The 22,543-nt window shown below is 38.2% G+C and overlaps 2 protein-coding genes across 4 annotated transcripts in view; one reads left to right on the forward strand and one right to left on the reverse strand.

The window, feature by feature from the left end:
• The first annotated feature begins 205 nt into the window (after positions 1 to 205).
• Positions 206 to 3,643, forward strand: LOC100253152 (cytokinin hydroxylase). Its single transcript, XM_002267990.5, has 4 exons — positions 206 to 683; positions 780 to 1,009; positions 1,462 to 2,073; positions 3,052 to 3,643. Exons 1-4 carry the CDS (start codon positions 401 to 403, stop codon positions 3,478 to 3,480), a joined length of 1,554 nt encoding a protein of 517 aa, XP_002268026.2. The 5' UTR covers positions 206 to 400; the 3' UTR covers positions 3,481 to 3,643.
• A 1,711-nt stretch (positions 3,644 to 5,354) lies between these two features.
• Positions 5,355 to 22,543, reverse strand: part of LOC100248019 (tripeptidyl-peptidase 2) — a 40,737-nt gene continuing 23,548 nt past the window's right edge. For 2 of the 3 annotated variants that reach the window (XM_059733805.1, XM_010664435.3), the window contains 13 exons: positions 12,864 to 12,943; positions 12,438 to 12,510; positions 11,092 to 11,177; positions 10,943 to 10,994; positions 10,739 to 10,873; positions 10,482 to 10,553; positions 8,577 to 8,669; positions 7,942 to 8,037; positions 7,212 to 7,310; positions 6,819 to 6,911; positions 6,203 to 6,415; positions 5,764 to 5,923; positions 5,355 to 5,667 (listed from right to left, as the gene is read on the reverse strand). In XM_059733805.1, coding sequence (XP_059589788.1) covers positions 5,765 to 5,923; positions 6,203 to 6,415; positions 6,819 to 6,911; positions 7,212 to 7,310; positions 7,942 to 8,037; positions 8,577 to 8,669; positions 10,482 to 10,553; positions 10,739 to 10,873; positions 10,943 to 10,994; positions 11,092 to 11,177; positions 12,438 to 12,510; positions 12,864 to 12,943 — 1,251 coding nt within the window. In that variant the 3' untranslated portion in view covers positions 5,355 to 5,667; position 5,764. The remainder of the gene's footprint in view (positions 5,668 to 5,763; positions 5,924 to 6,202; positions 6,416 to 6,818; positions 6,912 to 7,211; positions 7,311 to 7,941; positions 8,038 to 8,576; positions 8,670 to 10,481; positions 10,554 to 10,738; positions 10,874 to 10,942; positions 10,995 to 11,091; positions 11,178 to 12,437; positions 12,511 to 12,863; positions 12,944 to 22,543) is intronic. The other variant, XM_010664436.3, reaches the window with a different exon arrangement.

Consider the following 22,543-nt stretch of genomic DNA (forward strand, 5'->3'; position numbering starts at 1 on the left):
AAATTTTATTATAATGTATAGAATGAGATGAAGAGATTGGGTACACGCGGGGAGGTAGTCTTGAGTTGATGTTGGGTTGCATTGACAAATGAAAACACAAGGTGGCAGTAGGGAAAACAAAAGAAGGAAAAGAAACAATAAAGAATAAAGCAGCAGGGGGGAAAAAGGCTGATCTTACTATTAAAAATACAACTGGAGAGAAAGTGGAGGAAGGACAAATGAAAAGATGCTCAAACATTAAATACTAGAAAAATGTTCAGACCTGCAACAATTTTCTAGTCAAATTCCGACATTCTTGAACCCACCCCTTCCACTTCTATAAATACCCACCTCATTTCTTCTTCCTGTATCTACCTAACCCAAGTCTTTTAGTGCAATCAGTCTTGAGAGAGAGAGAGAGATGGCTTTTCTTCATATGTTGCCTCAGGTTTTCTTCTCAGCCATGGGTCTCTTTCTTCTCTTTGTTTTATGGAGGGTTGTGTTCTCCTGCTGGATTTCTCCTAATCGGGTTTACCGAAGGATTAGGATGAACGGGCTTGAAGGCCCTCCTCCTAGTTTTCCTCTGGGAAATATTGATGAGATGAAGAAGGATAAGAGGAGTTCTTCTTCTGGGTATTCAGGGATCTCCCATGATATCCATTCAACTGTTTTTCCTTACTTTTCTCGCTGGACGAAGTCTTATGGTAAGCCTGCTTTTTTTTTTTCTCTCTCTTTTTCTGGTTTTTTTTAGATTGTTTGATGTGCAGTGTGGTGACATATAGTGGAATTTTGTGTTGCAGGGAAGGTGTTTATATACTGGCTGGGAACAGAGCCATTTTTGTACGTTGCAGACCCTGAATTCTTGAAGAGAATGTCTGCAGGAGTGTTGGGGAAGAGCTGGGGGAAGCCTTCTGTGTTTAAACATGACAGAGAGCCCATGTTTGGTAATGGTTTGATTATGGTTGAAGGCGATGAATGGGTCCGGCATCGACATGTTATCAGTCCTGCATTCTCTCCGGCCAACTTGAAGGTCAGTTTGTAATATCCACTCTACAATAATTTCCCAATATTTCTCCAACTTTGGCTTACTTTGAGTATTCGAAACCATTCCATTACGGGCTTTCTTTTTCTTTTTCTCTTTTCTAAGGAGTTTTTGTTTTCTCCGATTCTCAATTGTTTTGTTTTGTGAATTAAAATAGTCTAATTTCCAAGTCCCATCTTTCAAGTCCAAGTCCTTATAAAGTCATCTCATTCTTCTTTTGATAAAAGCAGTGCAACACGTCTTCCATGAAATAACGTTGAAGTTGATAATTAGACACTTTCTTTGAAACTCATGATCCTATCAACCTCATGTCTTTGCCTTTTCTCATAAACCTTAATTCTTTCACGCAAACAATTCCCTTTTTAATTCTTTGCTTTTGAACAAGTTTTTTTTGGCAATATTTCTCCACTAAATGATACTTTCTTCATCATCATCTCTAGGCCATGGCAAGCTTAATGGTGGAGTCCACCACTAAAATGCTAGACATATGGAGCAGTCTAGTTGGCACCGGCATGCCTGAAATCGATGTGGAAAGCGAAATTTCCCATGCCGCCGGGGAGATTATCGCCAAGACCAGCTTTGGAATAAGCTTTGAAAGTGGTAGGAAGGTGTTTGACAAATTGAGAGCCATGCAAATCACTCTCTTCAAGTCCAACCGATATGTTGGTGTGCCTTTTAGCAAGCTAATGTGCCCTATACAATCCCTAAAGGCGAAAAGGCTAGGGAAGGAGATCGACGGTCTTCTTCTATCGATCATAGCTGACAGGAAGAAATCGAATAGTACAGCTACTCAGCAGGACCTCCTAGGGCTATTGCTCGCTGACAACCTCGTAGGTGGCCGCCTAGGGAAGATGCTAACGGCTCGAGAACTGGTCGATGAGTGCAAGACATTCTTCTTCGGGGGGCATGAGACCACGGCATTGGCACTCACTTGGACAATGCTACTTCTAGCCACTCATCCAGAGTGGCAAACCCAGTTGAGAGAGGAGATCAAAGAAGTAATTGGAGAAGGAGATCAGCTTGATTTCACCAAGCTTGGTGGGCTAAAGAAGGTAAAGCATGACTCAATTACACTACCATGCACGTTTGTTGCATGTATTGCTTGGTTTGAATCGTATATTTCAATTATCAGTACCAAAAATCTTGTGTCTATTTGGAATATTCACGAGGATAATCATGAAGTATCCATATCCACGTAACAAGTAAATGGCCTAAGGGTAGGCACGTGCCCTAAAAAAGCCACCCTCTAGAAGGGTTGTGCATGCCCTATCTTGTGCCAAAGTACCTTAACCTTGGTGGGCCTAAGGTGGCGCACCAAAATAAGAGTAGAGCGCGTGGGTCGAACCCAACACATGATTTTCATGCGAATAAGACTCAGGCCTCTGATACTGGGGTGGGATATACCTAACATGGTTCCAGATTGGCTATAGCTTTATAGAGTACCCCACACGCCCAGGGACACCTGGCAACACCCCAGATGGTCTGAATTGATAGGCACCATAGGCCACGGAGTTATACTCTTTGTTCCTTTGTGGATGGCCGGTCCCGTCCACATCTTGAGCTGGTGCTGGGTTAATTCCCCTATTTCCCTATCCTTTTCAGTGCCTTCAATTACATTTTAAATCCATAGAATGTGGTGTCCCTTGACTATAGCATCTGGGACAGGCTTTTAGTGTGGGAGTGAAGATCACAAAGCACTAGATAAATATATTACTTTTTGACCAAGTCTTTTATTCGGCTCATTAATATGCCATCATTTGAACTGAGGTAGAGAAATAGCATGTGTCTACCGCGTATAGAAATACTTGAGTACCCATCAAGAGGATATGGTTTTGATAGAGAAGTGTTTTCCTCAAAAACAAAAAGAAGAAAAAAATTGTTTTGAAAAACAGTTACCCATCAAAGCCCATCTTATTTTTCTCTAGAATTGATTCCAAAAAGGGAAGGGAGAAACATATGGGACAAACAAGTACATATATATCATGCAACTACCACATCCATTTCTAAACCTTTTTCATTTACAATTGCAGATGTCTTGGGTGATGAATGAAGTTCTACGCCTATACTCCCCGGCCCCGAACGTACAGAGGCAAGTGAGGGAAGATATTCGCGTAGGCGACGTGACAGTCCTGAATGGAACCAACATGTGGATCGACGTGGTAGCCATGCACCATGACCCAACTCTGTGGGGAGACGACGTTTATGAATTTAAGCCGGAGAGGTTCAAGGATGATCCCCTATATGGTGGTTGCAAGCACAAGATGGGGTTTTTGCCGTTTGGATTTGGAGGGAGAATGTGTGTTGGTAGGAACTTGACTACAATGGAGTACAAGGTCGTTCTAACCCTTATTCTCACTAGGTTTTCCTTCTCCCTCTCCCCCACTTATACCCATGCTCCTGCAACTTTGCTGTCCCTTAGAACTTCCTTTGGTTTGCCTGTCCTCCTCCAACCTCTGTAGTTTGGAGTAGAAAAGCAGTTGTATTTTGTTAATTTTTAGCTTTTTATTGTCTACTGTTAATGTAGATATGATATGATGTAATTTAATTTGTTTTTCTCATTAATTTGTAACGGAAAATTGTTAAATTTCGTGAATAAATTTCAAATCGAAGTCATCTATAAAATTTAGGCTCAATATTTATATCATGCTCCTTAACACCCTCCCACGTGGAAAGACCAATAACAAACAAAGACTTCCAAACATGTAACGGGGAAACAAAGATGACAAACAAATGCACTTTCAAATATGCAAATGAGGAAACAAAAATGTGAATAGTAAAGAGGTGACTCGAATCCATGACTTCCCGTCAAACCAAACTCTGATAATATATTGAATTATTAATTTTCCTAAAATCTTAAGTTTATAGGATTTAAACTCAATATACATATCATACTCCTTGACAAATCAAATCCTTGATGAGAAAGAATACCAGTAAAACCCGCCAACTTCAATTTATTTATTTATTATTATAGGCTTAGAAGCATTATAAATGAAGCCAAGGTATATCTTCCCATACACGTGAAATCAGGCTTCTCAACATTTTCCTTGGACCATTCTACTAAGCAAAATTCCTCTTCAAAGCACGCAGGGCTTTAGTCTCTCACCTTCCCAAGAATGTTGTTCAAAGCAACCAACCCAATTTTCAATACCTTAAAATTCAAAATTCAAGGATCAACAATTGACCGTGAGCCCAGTTGGTAGGAAAACTAACCCCAAGTCCCTCCACGGGGGTGGATAGGTCAAAGCCAATATCTAGATCGATTTGTTGACCCACCCATGGGTCTACATGTATTTTAGTTTTCTTTGATTTTTTGACTATTCAACTTTATTTAAAGGAAATTTGATGCTTGATAACAAACAAGTCGATTTTGTACAATTAATTTACAAGTCCACAACTGCTCTTTGGCTACTGCTTGAGAGAATTCAATCCTGAGGCTGAAGGGATCCTAAAAATTGACAAAAAAAAATATAAAAATAAAAATAAAAGAATAATAGAGAAACGATACATTTAAATAAATAATAATAATAATAATATAATAATTTCTATTTAAAAAATAAAAATTTTTAGAGGTTGTTTTTAAAAAATGATTAAGAAAATTTTACTATTGGAAATTGTGAGATCTTTTAATCAATTTTTGAAATCATAGACTAATCTACAATCTTTATATAAGAGTTTTTCCTTTTTCAATATGAGTTCTATTTTTTAAAATAAAAAGTAGAATTTATATTCAAATTTATTGTTTTTTTATTATAAATTATAACAATACTTAGACTGTATTTGACAATATTTTTATTTAATTCACTTTTGATAAATATCTTTAAAAAAAATCACCTATCACACATTTCTTCAAAAAACAACACAAATGACTTTTTAACTTTTTGAAAATATTTTCTACATTTTGGAACATTTAATTTTCTTTAAAAAGCACTTTTTGGAAACTCTATCATTAAAAAAGGGGAAAATTACTTCAGATTCTGAAAGTTTCAAAAATAACTTTCAAGAACATAAAACATTTCTATATCTTTCACATGAGAGTTTCCACATTTTATATAAAAAAAAACTTAAGTTTAAAAAACAAAAACCAGGAAATGGTTCATCAAAGAAAGCCTAAGTGCTTGTATTTTTTAGAACATCAAAAACACTATTTACCATTTCTTAAAGTAACTTATTTCAAAAACAGCTTCCCAAGAAAACACACAACCTTACATATTTCCTAGATAGTTTTTCTTCCCTTGTGTCTTAAGTCAAGAAATAAGAAGAAAAAAATGGTTGTAACCATGATTGAGCCATCGACTCATTTGATATTTGGTAAAACAGTTTCATGGAAAGAAAATAGAAGAAACTAACCAACCCTGAATATTCTCAATTATTGTAAAGCTCATATGCTTAATCAGAACTGGCACATGCCAAATGTACAAATCTGGCCTGTTCTCATGTAAAATTCAATTTCCTCACCCTTATTAAACATGCCTGAAAGTACTGGTTTTTCATAATGTGAGGATGAAGATCAATGCCATGGAAAACAGAGGCAACTGCCAGGAGCTGAAGATGATCCTGGATGCATGGGTTGGTTGCTTCACTGAAAGGCCCAGTTTTCTTCCTGTGCTGCAGCTGCACTCTCCTATTCCAGCCTTAGTTTCAGACATCTGAGGAAAAAGACAATGATAAAGTACTTCGGAAAACAGTTGCTAAAAGTAATCGACAATTGAAGAAAGAACATGATGTTGTGAAGTAGAGCGAACCTTAAAAAAGGGGCAAGCTAGGTGGGAATCGCACAAGCATCCATTGTCTCTCGTACGATGCCAAATGGGCCCATCCAATCTCATCAATCAACGACAGCTTCAGTTCATACAGCTTCTTCTTTGGAGGCTCTCCGTTATCTTGAATCATGTCTACTAGTACCTGATCCAGAAAATAGTCATGTAAGAATCAGAAATTATTTTTAATATGAAATGTTTTTCGTGTAGAACTCAGGTCCTGGCAAAGAAGACAAGATGTGAGACATCAAGGTGTTACTGCATCTCTTCTCAACGAATGATGATAATGGTGCTTAGTCCATACTATAGCCATTAGAGTTCTAATGAAAACCCTGAAAGAAGTCTGACGATTCCCATTGTTCTAATGTCATGTTGACAACTGACAGATGAGGGTAATGGAGAACATGAGATAGAAGAAGAATACCTTCAGTGCTGTGCCGAGCCTGCCACAGCGTCTCTCACGCACCACCCAGAGGGTCCCATATTTAGAGGATTTGATGTCCACCCATTTCTTTAGTTCTTTGAAGTTCTCCTCAAACAGATCTGGTTGGGTAGATTCAGGTGCAGATTGATCATCAGTCTTGTCTACATCTTTTGTGCCTTCAGCTGCAGCTGCTTCTGGAGCCTTCTCACCCTGCTATACAAAATACATATAAGCTCAGACAATAGAAGTAGCATCTGTAGCTTCAAAGGCATGCATTTCCAATTCATAATTGAAAAAAATAAATATTAATGTGGCATCAACAATTGAGTCATTCCCACATGTTGGATTATATAAATATTTGTCACAAACTTAAGAATCTGATTGCTTAGAGGAAACATTTTTCCATGGGAACAATGCAAGATACAGAATCTTAGAAACACATGTAGATCTTTTAATTGGCACAGCAGTTTCGAGACTGATGCTTAAATTCCAGTGAACACATGCAGTTCCATGCTTATAATCATTATCAGAAGGAATCTAGAAAGTTATCAGTAAAAGAACAAAATTGTGGAATTAAACAGTTATCTCATTTACATAAAAGAGAAACAATTCCTACTTTCAAAGATTCAATCTCTGCCAGTGCCAGTCCTTTTTGGTACAGTGCCTCAGCTAACTGGTCCCGAGTCGTCTCCATCTTCTTTTTCATTTTCTATTAATGATAACAATGAAAAAGAAAATATAAAAGGCCAATTCTCCAGAAAGTAAACCACAATTTATGAGAACGTATAAGGTAAGAAGCAAGGGGGCAATGGGTTAAAATAACAGTATGACAGAGCATCTGTCATGTTCCATTTGACATGGATGTAGAATAACATGCCAAGGTCTCAGTTAAGTTGCAAAGAAGTTTTTCTCATTCAATCTTCCCCAAATTGGAAAAATATAATTTTTCTTAGAGCAAGAAGAAATAAAAATAAAATAATAAAAAAGAAGTGGCAACAACAAAACGCACCTCTGCCTCCTCATCTTCTGGATCACTTTTGAGTGAAAAATATTTTGCTAATTCATCCCTGTCAATGCTACAAACTACTTCATTTGCTGCATCTATAACCTGAAGAATGACACTTAGAAATGAGAACCCAAAAAAAAATGCTGAACAAAGATGAACAAAGTTTCTAGAATCTCTTTTTTTTGTTCAGTGGGGGGTGAAGATCTTGAACTGCATGTTCAGAAGGCACATCAAAAGCAGACTGCTTACCAAGAAATGTTTTACTATATATATGTAACTTGAGTGGATTATGGTTTCCAGAGTCATGATGCCACTTTCAGTTGACAATATGAACTCTTTCAGATGGTATATGGAAGCCACACAAGTGATATTAAATAAGGGCAAATCAAAACATAGTAGCTCCAGCATGCACATTATTGACAGTAGAAGTGTGGCACCCCAGGAGTAGCTCAATGATAGTAACCTCTGGAAATGAATCAGAGATCCTTAGCTAAAGCCTCCTCAATATTTAAGTGGTGGGGGGCCTGTGCTGGGGTTGGAGGTATGATTGACCGCAGAAGTATGTGGTCATGGCATCTAGACGTGAGATTCAAATATCAAAACTACTTGGATCCCCATCTATGAATTCCATTTGTATTAAAGCGCATAAAAGCAGCCACATTGATATCACCCTGCTAGTTGGAATACCATCAGACCACATTCATATCAACTATACGATTGCAATACAACATACCTCTTCATCATGGCAAATTTTGTCTTCAGCATTACTCTCAGAAACCAAACCTTCCAAAATCTTAGCGAGCAATGGAGTGTATTTTGGATATTCAGACTGCTCAAGAGAAGAATGATGCACAAAGAATTTAGTGACTGAAATAAGCTATGAAAATCACAACACGAAACTCTCTTATAAAATCCAAATGCAAGAAGTTCATGAAGCAAAATATTCCAAAAATATCATAAAACAGAATCCTAGAGACAGATATTATGATTAAAATTCTGGAAAGTAAAGTCATATTGGAAAGTAAAGCAGAATCTGAGGCAACCCCAGAACTACCAGTTCAAAACAAATCATGCCAAGTTGTGTATGGTCTAGGTTATTTATAAACGGTCTAGGTTATTTATAAACTCAAGCCTAATCCTGAGGTCATTGAAGGTGATAAATTCAAGTTTCCAGACAATCTGGACTGGACCTGAACTGGAATGCAGGCTGACACAGCTATAGCCCTTTTGAGTTTAAAAACCTTTGAATGTAGAATATGTAAAAAATGATTTTTCACAATAATATATGGAAGATATTAAAAGAATGAATGTGTTTCATATCATAATACTAGACTTTTTCCTCAGAACAATAGCAAAATAAGTTTTGACCTTGAGAGAGGCAGCTAACTTTCTCCACTCTGAGCGCTCTTCATCAGTGCCATGTTTTAGGCTTCCAAGAATCTTTATCTTTGCATCACGAACCTGATTGATCAGTTAGTAATAGAATTAGCTGAGATCTAAGAGATTAACAACTGAAAATCTCAGTATCATCTAGGCAGGGAACAAATGATTTGCTGTAAAAAACACAAAAGTGATAAAGAAAAGGGATTCAGCACAGGAATAGGCAACTGCTTCAAAAAACTATAATATGAATAATAGAGATGTGCCTATACTTTGATTAGTGCTACTGCAACCCATATGATTAGAAATAATATAATATTATGACATGCAGAGACTGTCCAACACTAACAGCACCTTCTTTGAGTTCTCTGGTACTTGAGAACCAACTAGTTGAAATAATGCTAACTGTACCATGCAATAAAAAATTTGAGGACTGAAAAATATGAATTAAATATGATCTTGCATAATGACATAATTAGAACTGTTTCTTTTTCCTATAAAGGCTTCTACAGGTCTCTCCTAGATGGAGCCTGGCCTGGTATCTGTCCATCTCCCCCAACCCTTTGCCACTTGAGCCAAATTCAAACCCTTTCCATATTTTACCCTTCTTTTTTGCCTTTTTTTAGTTCTTCATCCTTCTACTCGTTGTTATCCTAAGGGACTCCTGTCCAGTTTCCAGATAAAGAGGTTAGGGTCCGGGGTCTCCCCTCAAAGTATGCTTTTTTGTTCTGAAAGCAGTTTGAGAGAAAATTCTAATGGATGATTTGCTTATGATGAGAGGGTGGTCCTTGGTAAAGAAACGCTCTTTATGTAAAATAGAGGACCAATCTGCAAACCATATTCTCCTTCATTGTAGTTAGGCTTGTTTACCCTATGATCTCTTACTCTTCTTATTTGGGATTAAGTGGAGGTTTTTGAGTCAGTTACAGAGCTGCTTTGCAGTTGGCATAGTAGCAGGTTGGCAAGCAGTATAGCAAGACATGGAAGTTAGACCTACTTTGTTTATTCTAGTGTATTTGGATACAGCACAATAGCAGATTCTTGGAAAAGGAAGAATCATATTAAGCGCTATAAGTGTTCCTTATTATTATTATTTTCAGTATTTTAGGGTTATTTTTGGAATTTCAATCTTCAATTTTTTTATTTTATTGATGGAATTGGGTACAATGGTAGTTGGATGTCAGCCCTTCTCTTTCTTTCTATTTTGCCTTCTGGCATTCCCTGTATATTTCCAGTAAACTTGCAATGAACCACCTTTCTGTTAGGCACTTTATAATTAAAATTTTTACTCATCTATCAATAAGAAAATGACAGAAGAAACTCCAATATTTCTAAGGGGCTCACAAAAAGAGTATCTGCCTGTTACCATCATGTACAACTTCTATTACTGAAAAAAAAAAAAGGTAACCACAGGAGAAAAATGAACCTGAACCTTTGCCATCAGCAAGGTATTGTATGCAACTCATAATGAGTCCTATGGTTTTCATTAGCTGATGACCGAACACCAACAGCATTTTTTCAACAGTGCTTGAAACAGAAAGCCAATAAAAGATAGCAAACAAAGAGGAATCAGCATGCAGAAGGTCCTTCAGCAAACTAACAGAACATTCCAAATATAACCCCTATAAGAATGTGGCATTTGGAGTTAGCATACTGATATATTGCAAAATCCTCACATTAATGGGTTTTCTAAAAATTGGATCCTTAAGCACTAGGACTGACTAGGTGTAAGCCCCTCCATAATCTATAAACCTAAGGCCACTCAGGGCAAGAACACAAGTGGATTCATGAACAGAGAAAACTGCAGGCATATACAAAAAGAGCAATAGCAAACTCATCTATTCACAAACTAATGGCCCATGCATTATAAGGAATAAGTTACTCCTAAAGTACCTCTTCTTCTAAACGTTCTGACACACTTTTGGTGCAAGATGGAGAAGAACCTTTTCCTTTTTCCTCGTCAACCTGTCAAAGGGGTAAAATGGAAATAACTTGAACAAATATGGATTTCCAACTGAAAGCATAAGAAGAACCAATGACAGATGGAGCATAAGGCAGCAATTGCATTTTCTGCAACATTGTTTTGTTAGAGAATTATGAAATGACTTAACTAGAAGGCACAAACATAAAGAAAAAAACAAGAAAACAACCTTGTTTGGTGGCACTAGATAAGATATCTGATAAGACACGGGATTCTTTTTTGGATTCTTTCCCCCTTCCTCACCCCCAAATGATAGTACCCCATATGAGATAGCTCCAAGCAGTACAGATCCTTCAGAAATGTTCTGTGGAAATTGACAACAATTTTAAAACAAGCATTTTACCAGCATAAGCAACTTCTTAAAATGTAATACCTTTGGGAGCTTGTCTTTGTTAGGTGGGCCAACATAAAAGGATTCTTTTACTCTGCAGAAGGAGATAGTTAAGTACATATATGAATGATATGAACAGATGGTCCTATGAAGTAAGTTATAAAGACGAACTATTTGGCCACAAAACATACCCTGGAACTAAAACTGAGGTCTTAAAAGCACCATTTCCCATAATTGGGCCATCTGGTTGAGAGAAAAAGCTCAATCGAACAGCTTCCTGAATTAAAAAGAAATCACCAGGGCATTTCATATAACAATAACACATTGAAACCATGTTCATAACAAAATAAAACATAAATTTGTACCCATCAACATTATATCATTAAATAAATCTATCACACTAGTACATAATCATCATATACTGGAAGAAATATACGTTAGCCAAAAAAAGGTCCTAAAGAAGTAACAAATAACAGCATTGCAAATTTCAGAACTATGATGTAAAAGAAGCAAATTTATAAGATTGCAGCTAATCTTCATAAAGACATCACAGATCACTTTTGCTTGGAATACATTTTGTGTATGATTTCATTCATGTAAAGTAGGTTTAGAGGCCCTTAAAAAGTGATCTCTGATGTCTTTGAACAAGTTCAATTTGATTCTTCCATCCACAATCACTAGGTGATTGTATGGTTACACAGTAACTGGAAATCAGTATCATACATTAGTACATGACCAGGTTCTGTTGTGTTATGTAGATTAGGATAGCAGTGCCATACTGCCACATTTGCACAACACCAACCCCTCCCCCAAACACCCACACAAAGAGACAGATAAAGGCATAAATATCTGATACAGTTCTTTCTATTTCCATCCTCATCAGCATATAAAACCCTATTTCGGATCTTTCATTCCTAGTTTTTTGAAGCCACAGACAAGACAGGCACAGGAGAATAGAAGTGAAAATAACCCCATAAAAAACCTTCCAAGAAGATCCTTTAGCAATATTAAAGGAAAGTGGTGATGTAGACTAAACTAATACCCAAATGGAATGCAGTGAAACTAACATAAAAGTTTGGCTACAACTAAAACCTCAAGATGATGATTCAAAAAACATCAATTCTAGAATGCTGAGTAGAAGATAAGTCTCAGAAGTAGCTGTGAAGCACTTTGTATTCATATGGCCTTCTGCAATTACCAATACACATGGAAGTGCAGCAGATCATGAGAAGCAGGAAGTGGATTTATGTATTTGTGTAATGAAAATAAGCAAATACAGGTTAAAAATCATTCACATTATTCAACAGTAAATGGGGAGCTCAGCATACAACTGATCTTGCACGTGCTTTCAACTAAACCACAAATATGAGAAGGATCAAATCCAACAAAACAAGCATTTACTTTGTAAGTATAAAAGATGATATGTTAATTACTGACAGAAAAGGTGAAAGTAGTTGGTTGGACCATGATAACAAAGCATATGCTAACTGTGGCAACCATTATACAATCCAAGTTGATCCATAATGAACTCGATTACCTTATCTTCCACATTTCTTTCAATAAACAACAGCAATTGCTTCATTTTCTCCAGGAACAGCACATTGTCATGCCTAAAACATGATAAGCACCATAAGAGGAAGGAACCAGAGGTTAAAAGTCACATTTTAGCAAAAGTTTAAGCCAATTCAAAAGGTTTCCCAACTTAATACCAAATTTTTAATCCTAGTTCAAAAGTTTTCCCTATCAGATCGTACCCAGGACGATGACAGTTCATGATGTAAGTCCATGTATTCAGGTAATTAGCAGTTTCAAAAATTAAACTTCTTTTCATTCCCAAAATGGAAGTAATTATACCAAATCTATGTTGTAAACCTTGAGATAAGATAGATATATGTACATAAATTGAGAGAACATAAAGTCAACAAGCTCAGGATAGAGAATCAGGATAGAAAGTAGCTCATACCTCAGATGTAGCAGCAAATTGTATTCACCCTTGGGAAGTTTTGAAGAATTTGGATAGACATCACCAATTGCATATACACGCTATATTTGGAAAGGGAAAACAAAATAAAAAGAAATGGGAATCAGCTCGTCAAATATTAAAAACTCAAATGTGATAATTTTATGATTATTGATTGGTGAAAGCATTTTCACTAAAAGCGAAAGCACCTTCCCTTATGCCTGTCATAGATAAGAAATATGTGCAGGCCAATTAGTGTCCTAAAATATGTAGAATAAAATAAATGGGTTAAAAATAAAAGTCATACAAAGAAGTTTCACTACAGATGGCAATTATGCAGAGCCTGGTTTCACAGAGAGTCACTCATAGATTGGTTACACTACCAGGTAACTCGGTAGTTTAAGTTATTATGTAAAGGACCTGTCTCAAGGATAAGTTTCTTTGGTTTGCATATGGGCTCAATAAATGGGGGAATTAAACAGGCAATGAGGTTCAAATTCATAAGCTCCCGAAAACCAAGGCTCCTATACCATGTTTTTTTTTTGATAAATGAGCACAAATATATTAAAGGGCGGAGAGCCACAAAGCATACAGCTAGTATACACAGTAGCCTAAAAACAAAAAACACATGAACAAAAACCTCACCACCCCTTAAGGAACGGCAAGCCATTCCAAAAAACCTAATAGCCTTGGATAATAGCCTAATAATATACATTAAAGCTTGAGCAAATACACACCCACTCACACATATGAAAGATTAAGTTACTAAGTAATAGACCAACAATGTATGAGTTTTCGATCCCTAAGACCTGCCTCATAGGCAAGCTTCTTAACTTGCATGTGGGCTAAATAAATGAGGCAAGTGAAGTATCAATAAGGTTCCAACTCATGATTTCATGAAAACCAATGCTATGATACCTTATTAAGTTATCAATTTGATCCAAAAGCTTAGATTATTAGATAATAAACCAGCAATATATATATATTAAGTTCACTTGAGCTTTACAGTCCAACCATATAGATTAAAAACAAAAAATTCATTGATATGAACTTTTAAGAACAAGTAAAGAATGAGGAGTCCTTCCAAAAATAGAAAGGATGATAAAAAAGAAGGGAAAGTAGCTAACAAGAGATGCAAGATAGCTATATAAATCAAGGATAGAATAAGAACATGTACAAGTTTTTTTTTTTATGAGAAACGACATAGTAATATATTAAATAACGATTAAAAGCTAGAAAGGAAGTGATGAGGATGAATCTTCAAGATATATATCAAGAAAGGGAATTAGTATTAGTCCTAATTAAAGTAGGATTAATATTATTTAGAATTAAATTATGATTAATATTTGTTGGAGTCTAATTAGGATTAGATAGTTGACTTATAATATAATTAGGATTTGAGTCATAATAGGTTATTAGAGTTCTAATAGACTTTGGATATTATAATTAGAATTAGAATCATAATAGGTTATTAGAGTCCTAGTAGACTTTGGATTTCTTAGAGAAGCCTATAAATCGGCTAATCAATGTAAATCAAAGGGATGAATTTTGATGAATAATATTATACTTTCTTTCATTGCAAGGTTGCAACCCTCAATGGTGAGACTCCATTGATTTTCTTCTAGGTGAGACTCCTAGAAGGCCTTAGTGAAACTCTAAGGTTTTCCATCTTTTCTTCATTGTTTCTTCTTTCTCTCTATTTCTTATCTTATAATTTTCTCTACCATAAAGTTTATTCCTTGTTCCTCTCCTTACCCCCTAAAAATAAAACCCTAGCCCACCTACCCTTGAGTGTAGGCAACCATCCTAGGGTTGTCCTACATCAATTTTGGTATCAGAGCCAAAATTCTTGGCTTGAAGGCTACAACTTTTTTATGCAGCCACTGGTGAACATACCAAGGCTAAATGAAGAGGAGGATTGGCGACGTACTAGCATCTTCCAAACTCGTGTTGCTTGTCAAGGGAGACTATGTACTTTGATTATTGATGGAGGTAGTTGTTCCAATCTAGCTTCAAAGGAGCTTGTTGAGAAGCTTAATCTAAAGACAGAAGATCATCCAAATCCCTATCAAATAGCATGGGTAAATGACACATCTATTTTGGTGAGTTCTCGTTGCCTAGTGACGTTTAATTTCAGTAATAATTTTGAGTTATCAGCATGGTGTGATGTTTTGCCGATGAAAGTTGCCCATATTATGCTTGGAAGACCATGGCTTTTTGATGAAAGGGTCCAACATGATGGATATGAGAACACTTACACACTCGTGCGCAATGGGCGTCAGAAGATTCTTCATCCAATGAAGGAAATTCCACCACATAAGGAACCAGAGGAAAAAATAGCACCCTTGAAACTAGAAAAGCCATCAAATATTCTTATTAAAAAGCAAGTCAAAATTGCTAGAAAGGAGGAAGAAATCATCAATGATGAATCTGGAAAGCAAGAGGTGATGATACTAATCCTAGATCAACCAATAGAAGAGCTCAAAGAAGTTGAAGAAGTTTCAGAAGAATCGATGTTTGACTTCCCAAGGCCAAACATTATCATGAGTGGTGGCAAACATGAAGAATCTGCTAAAATTTCTTTTGAATATAGGGAATTCAAGAATCTTATTCTTCCACAAAACAATTTACAAGAAGAGTGTGGGAAACAACTTTCCACAAGCTTGTTGAAGACACATAATTATTTCAAGAATTATCAACTTGTCGTACAACATCACAAAGTTTTTCGAATTCCAGTATTTGTCTTGCATGAAATTGAACAAGTTCAAGAGATCTTGAGATCCTGTCTTACCATGGGAAAGAGACGACGAAGAAAGAAAGGGTGGAAGGCATTGCTCGGAATTTCAATTGATTGTGGGAAATCACTAAAACTCGAGGTCGAGTTTTTTTCAAGTCAGGGGGAATTGATGAGGATGAATCTTCAAGATATATATCAAGAAAGGGAATTAGTATTAGTCCTAATTAAAGTAGGATTAATATTATTTAGAATTAAATTATGATTAATATTTGTTGGAGTCTAATTAGGATTAGATAGTTGACTTATAATATAATTAGGATTTGAGTCATAATAGGTTATTAGAGTTCTAATAGACTTTGGATATTATAATTAGAATTAGAATCATAATAGGTTATTAGAGTCCTAGTAGACTTTGGATTTCTTAGAGAAGCCTATAAATCGGCTAATCAATGTAAATCAAAGGGATGAATTTTGATGAATAATATTATACTTTCTTTCATTGCAAGGTTGCAACCCTCAATGGTGAGACTCCATTGATTTTCTTCTAGGTGAGACTCCTAGAAGGCCTTAGTGAAACTCTAAGGTTTTCCATCTTTTCTTCATTGTTTCTTCTTTCTCTCTATTTCTTATCTTATAATTTTCTCTACCATAAAGTTTATTCCTTGTTCCTCTCCTTACCCCCTAAAAATAAAACCCTAGCCCACCTACCCTTGAGTGTAGGCAACCATCCTAGGGTTGTCCTACATCAGGAAGGATGAGAAATCCTCCCAAAAACAAAGAACTAAACAAATGGCATTTCCAAAAATACTAAATAAGCCTATACTCTATAAGACAATTACATAAAACAGCCTCTCTTTACTAGCCCACACCTTTGGACCTACACACCAACAACCAATCAAGTTGGATCATATTAAGGGGAACACCTTTGAAAGTTGTGGTGCAAGATGCCCAAAAGGAAGCAAGGAAATGAATGGTATCCTAAATTGCCTCTAAAGTCCTCACCTTATCCTAAAAAATTCTGGCATTTCTTTCATGCCACACAACCCAAATCAAAGCCATGCAAGCATTTTGCCACAATATACAACTCAAAAGGGTCAAAATCCCTTATAGAAACAATGTACAACTCAAAAGGATAAAAAAAAAAAAAAACTGCTTGGCTCCATATTTGCTGATTGATTTGCAAAATCATTAGCCAAATGTGGGGAATAAGAAAAGGAAAAACCTAATTACTAGCTAGATTTTGAATTTGACCAAGTCACATATCATACTATTAAGGATACCCATTAAAAAAATATCATACTCTTAAGGGCCTCTTTCTAAACTAGACATTCATGAGATCATGATAGTAAAATCCCCTACCAAACGTAAATTGGATAGATCCAAAGTTGTAGCCTACAATAAGCCCTTCATAAAAGCTAATCTCTAAGTCAATAGTCAATCCCTTAGCTACAAGTTTAGAGAAGGTTCTCAACACTACACCAGGGTGATCCCTAAATATAGCTCCAATCCCCAGTTGGCCTGAGTTACCTACAAAATGCCCTCCAAGTTTAATTTAATCAAACCCATTAGAGGAGTTATTATTGAAAGCACTGAAATATTTACCCTCTTGGACTTGCAAATTATGTTCTAATCAAATTCAAAGGAGTCAAAAGATGTAGACATAGAAGCTTAGAAGAAGGAATAGAAGTATCCCAAATCACTAAATAGATCTAAGGTCCTCAATTTATCCTAAAAAATTCTTGCATTCCTCTCCCTCCCCAACCTATCTATAGCAAGGTCAAACAAGCCACATGTGAAAGTATCCTTCCTTTAGGAGTATTCCTGAACTCCTAAAGAGAAAACTCATTATATCTGCCATGCTCCTAGGAGGAGCCTAATATATCCTAACAAGGCTAAATAGCCTATGTGAAAGGCTCAAGTCACTGAGAATTGTAAAGAGAAGATGATCAATCAATTCTCCACTTCTTAGGCACATAAGACAACAATCAATGCTTCTTCATTGTAGCAAATCATTGACGTTGACTTTCTTATTATCTACCAATCATGCAAAAGCCTTAAACTTGGATAGGGCTTTAGATTCCCAAATAAAGTTGGCAAGGAAAGAAGCTTTGGGATCAAGGGCCTAGAAAGAGTAGAAAGGACAGATTTCGCAGAAAATAAGATTGAGGAATGTAATTTGCTACAGTATTAATATACAGTATGTTGAGAGAGAGAGAAAGGAGAAAAAACCTTATTTCTCATTCATGTAATATCTACTTACAATTGAGAGATATATATATACAAGGCTAGGAGTCCTAACTACCATACATGTGACCTATATTAACAAGGAAAGATAATATACTATAAATACATTATATTTAACACTCCCCCTCAAGCTGGAGCATATACGTCATATGCACCAAGCTTGTTACAAATATATTTAATCCTAGGACCTCTGAGAGATTTAGTGAAGATGTCTGCTAGTTGATCATTTGAATTGACAAAACTTGTAGCAACACATCCTGATGCGATCTTCTCTCTAATGAAATGACAGTCAACTTCAATATGCTTGGTCCTTTCATGAAAGACTGGATTGGATGCAATATGTAATGCGGCCTGGTTATCACAGATGAGTTTCATCTGTTCATCCTTTCCAAATCTCAACTCCTGAAGAAGATGTCTCAACCATATGAGTTCACATGTTGCCAAAGCCATAGCTCGATACTCGGCTTCAGCGCTAGATCTGGCCACTACATCTTGTTTCTTACTCTTCCAAGATATTAGATTACCTCCAATAAAAACACAGTACCCTGAAGTGGAACGTCTATCTGTGGGTGAGCCAGCCCAATCTGCATCTGTGTAACCAACAACTTGAGTATGACCTCTGTTCTCGTACAATACACCTTGGCCTGGTGTACTTTTGATATATCGAAGAATACGGATCACGGCATCCCAATGGCTATCACATGGTGACTGTAGGAATTGACTAACAACACTCACAGGAAAAGAAATGTCTGGACGAGTAATGGTGAGATAGTTCAATTTACCTACGAGCCGTCGATATCTCCCGGGGTCTCCTAAAGGCTCCCCCTGTCCTGGTACAAGTTTGACATTCGGGTCCATAGGTGTGTCTACCGGTTTACAGTCTAACATACCGGTTTCTTCCAGGATGTCTAAAGCATACTTCCTTTGGGAAAGGACCACACCAGAACTGGATTGAGCTATCTCAATTCCCAAGAAATACTTGAGTTTCCCCAAGTCTTTGGTCTGAAAGTGGGTAAAAAGATGTTGTTTTAGTTTCTGAATACCATCCTGATCACTGCCTATAATGACGATGTCGTCCACATAAACAACCAGATAAATACACTGCCCCAAGGAGTTATGATGATAAAAAACTGAATGGTCTGCTGTACTACGAAGCATGCCAAACTCTTGAACAACAGAACTAAAACGGCTAAACCATGCTCGAGGAGATTGTTTCAAGCCATATAGAGAACGGCGTAACCTGCACACTAAACCAGACTCCCCCTGAGCAACAAAACCAGGAGGTTGCTCCATATAAACTTCCTCGGCAAGATCACCATGGAGGAAGGCATTTTTAATATCCAACTGATAAAGAGGCCAAGAACACATAGCAGCCATGGAGAGAAGCAAGCGGACAGAAGCAATCTTGGCAACAGGGGAGAATGTGTCACCATAATCAGAACCATAAACTTGAGTATAGCCTTTAGCAACTAAGCGGGCCTTAAGGCGATCAACCTGACCATCAGGACCAACCTTAACTGCATAGACCCAACGACAACCAACTGTAGATTTACCAGAGGGTAAAACAACAAGATCCCAAGTGCCATTAGAGTGCAGAGCAGTCATTTCATCCACCATTGCCTGTCGCCAGCCTGGATCGGAAAGAGCTTCATGGGTCGAGGGCGACGATGATAAACCTGAAGTGGTCGAGGGGGCATAGCATCAGGTGGGGAGACAATGGGAATGGGCAAGACTTCAGAAACAGGAAGAGACTCAGAAGTGGTGGAAAAGAACGGTGAATCCTCAAAGAAGGTGACATCAGCAGAGATAAAGTATCGATGAGTCTCAAGGGAATAACAACGATAACCCTTCTGAAGCCTGGAATAGCCCAAGAAGAGGCACTTCATGGCTTTGGCGGAAAGCTTGTCCTGTCCAGGAGTGAGAATATGAACAAAGCAAGTACAACCAAAGACACGAGGAGGAAGGAAATAAAGTGGTTGGTCAGGGAAAAGAAGGGAGTGAGGAATCTGATCGTGTAAGACAGAGGAGGGCATACGATTAATCAAATAACAAGCGGTAAGAACTGCGTCCCCCCAAAAGCGAAAAGGAACGTGACTATGGAGGAGGAGAGTACGAGCTGTCTCAACAAGATGTCGATTCTTGCGTTCAGCTACCCCATTTTGTTGAGGAGTATGAGCACAAGAAGACTGATGAAGAATCCCATGATGAGACATAAACGAAGTAAATTGGGTTGAAAAATATTCTCTGGCATTGTCACTGCGTAACACACGAATAGAAATATTGAACTGGGTTTGGATTTCAGTATAAAATTTCTGGAAAATAGAGAATAACTCAGCTCGATTTTTCATTAAAAATAACCAAGTACATCGAGAATAGTCATCAATGAAAGTGACAAAATACTGAAATCCTAAAGTAGACGCAGTCCGACAAAGACCCCAAACATCAGTGTGGACAAGCTCAAAAGGAGACTTTGCCCGATTATTCAAACGCTTTGGGAACGAGACACGAGTATGTTTCCCAAGCTGACATGACTCACACGGAAGCGACGACAAGGTGGAAAAACGAGGAACCATCTTCTGGAACTTGGAGAGACTAGGGTGGCCCAGACGATTGTGAATGAGGAGAGGAGCATCAGTGGAAATGCAAACTGCAGGAGATGAATCTGAGGTGAGGTGATAGAGGCCTTGAGACTCACGTCCTATGCCAATCGTCTTCCCCGTACTCCGGTCCTGCAAGGTCACAAATTTATCAGAAAAGGTAATAGAGCAATTAAGAGTACGAGTGATTTTGCTGATGGAAATAAGATTAAAAGGACATTCAGGAGTATAAAGGACAGAAGTGAGAGGTAGAGAAGACAGAGGAAGGGCCAAACCAATACCTTTAGCCACAATTTGAGAACCATTAGCTAAGGTAACAGTAGGTAAATCAGAAGTAGTAGTAATAGAGGAGAAAAGATCCTTATTACCAGATAGGTGATCAGATGCTCCAGAATCTAGAATCCAGGGTCCAAGAGAAGATGTGTGGGTAAGGCAGGCAGAGGCATTACCAGGCTGGGCAACAGAGGCAATAGAAGCCTGAGATGTCTGAGATGCGGAGGAGCTCGGAGTCTGAGGCAGCGGAGAATCAGAGGACTGGGCCATATGGGCAGTGCGAGGAGGCCTTCCATGTAACTGATAGCAACGATCGCGAGTGTGGCCAAGTTTATTGCAATAGGTGCAATGAGGACGTTGGCCTCTACCTCGGGTACCACTGCGTCCTCCTCGAGAGGTAGTTTGAGAAACTAACACAGAAGAATCTGAAGCGCTATCAGATGGCAAAGTCTGAGTGGACGAGATACGGAGGAGGCGAGCAAACACATCATCCAAGGACGGAACTGATGAACTACCAAGAATCTGATCACGAATAGGCTCAAGATCCGGACGGAGGCCAATAAGAGTAAGGACCATGAAGAACTTGTCAAGCTGTGTTTGTTGAGCCCCAACATCAGGAGTAAGAGGCATCACAGTCAAGAACTGCTCCTTAAGAGAGGCAATCTGACCAATATAAGTAGATAGATCCAAGTCCTGTTGGCTGAGATGGACAATAGCAGAAGCCACCTTATAAAGACGCTGGATATCATTCGTGTATAATCCTTTGGCCTGAGTCCAAAATTTAAAACAAGTTTTATAGGCCTGAAGATGAAGAAGAATCCGGGGATCAATCGATTGCCATAATACACTACATAACTGTGCATCGATCTTCCTCCACTGTACGCGGTCAACCTCAGGGATATCTGCCTCCTGGGTAACCAAGTGATCCTCATATCCTTGACCCATGAACCAAAGTTCAACAGAGGCAGACCAGGAGAGATAATTCTCACTGCCAACCAATTTCTCTGAGGTAATCAGAGGAGATCCAGAGAGAATAGAGGTAAAGATCTGATTTTTGGTGGTCATATTCACGTATTTGGATCGAAGAGAGCCCTAATACGGCTTCAGATTGCGGCGTGGCACCACCGAAAAAGGGAGACGGCCTCAGATCGCGACGTGGTACCACCAGAAAGGTAGAAGAACACTTCCCAAGGCACGTGCAGGGATTGGGGTGGAGAGAAAGTAGCCAGAACTTCGCCGGAAGGCTGTTTGGAGGGCTGACGGAGACAAAAATCCCCAAAAGAGGTACGTGCAGGGCTCGGATGGGAGAACCAGGTAGGTAGGGATGCTGGTCGGCGGCAGGCGAGGCTGGAGGAGGAGGCGCGTCGCCGGAAAAGGCCTCACGCGCCCTCACACGCCGGCGCGTGAGATTCAGTCGCCGGCCGTAGAAGTGCGCGTGGCCGGCGCGTGGAGGGTTTTCTGGCTCCGATGCTTTTGAGAAAGTTGGAGATCTCCTCCAAGTGCTCCTCTTGGTGTGGTCGGTGTCGGAAAAAGACGTCGCCGGAAAGTTCGCCGGAAAATTTCGCCGGCGGTGAGTGGTTTCTGACGACGATCCGAAAGTATTGGGAGATGGGGAAGGTGACCGGAATGAAACACGGTCACCGGAAGGTTTCCCGGAGTTGATGACACGGGAAATAGGAAAGAATTAGGTTTTCTTCCTTGGCTCTGATACCATGTTGAGAGAGAGAGAAAGGAGAAAAAACCTTATTTCTCATTCATGTAATATCTACTTACAATTGAGAGATATATATATACAAGGCTAGGAGTCCTAACTACCATACATGTGACCATAT

Source organism: Vitis vinifera, chromosome 16 (assembly GCF_030704535.1).
Source record: "Vitis vinifera cultivar Pinot Noir 40024 chromosome 16, ASM3070453v1".
Taxonomy (NCBI): Eukaryota; Viridiplantae; Streptophyta; class Magnoliopsida; order Vitales; family Vitaceae; genus Vitis; species Vitis vinifera.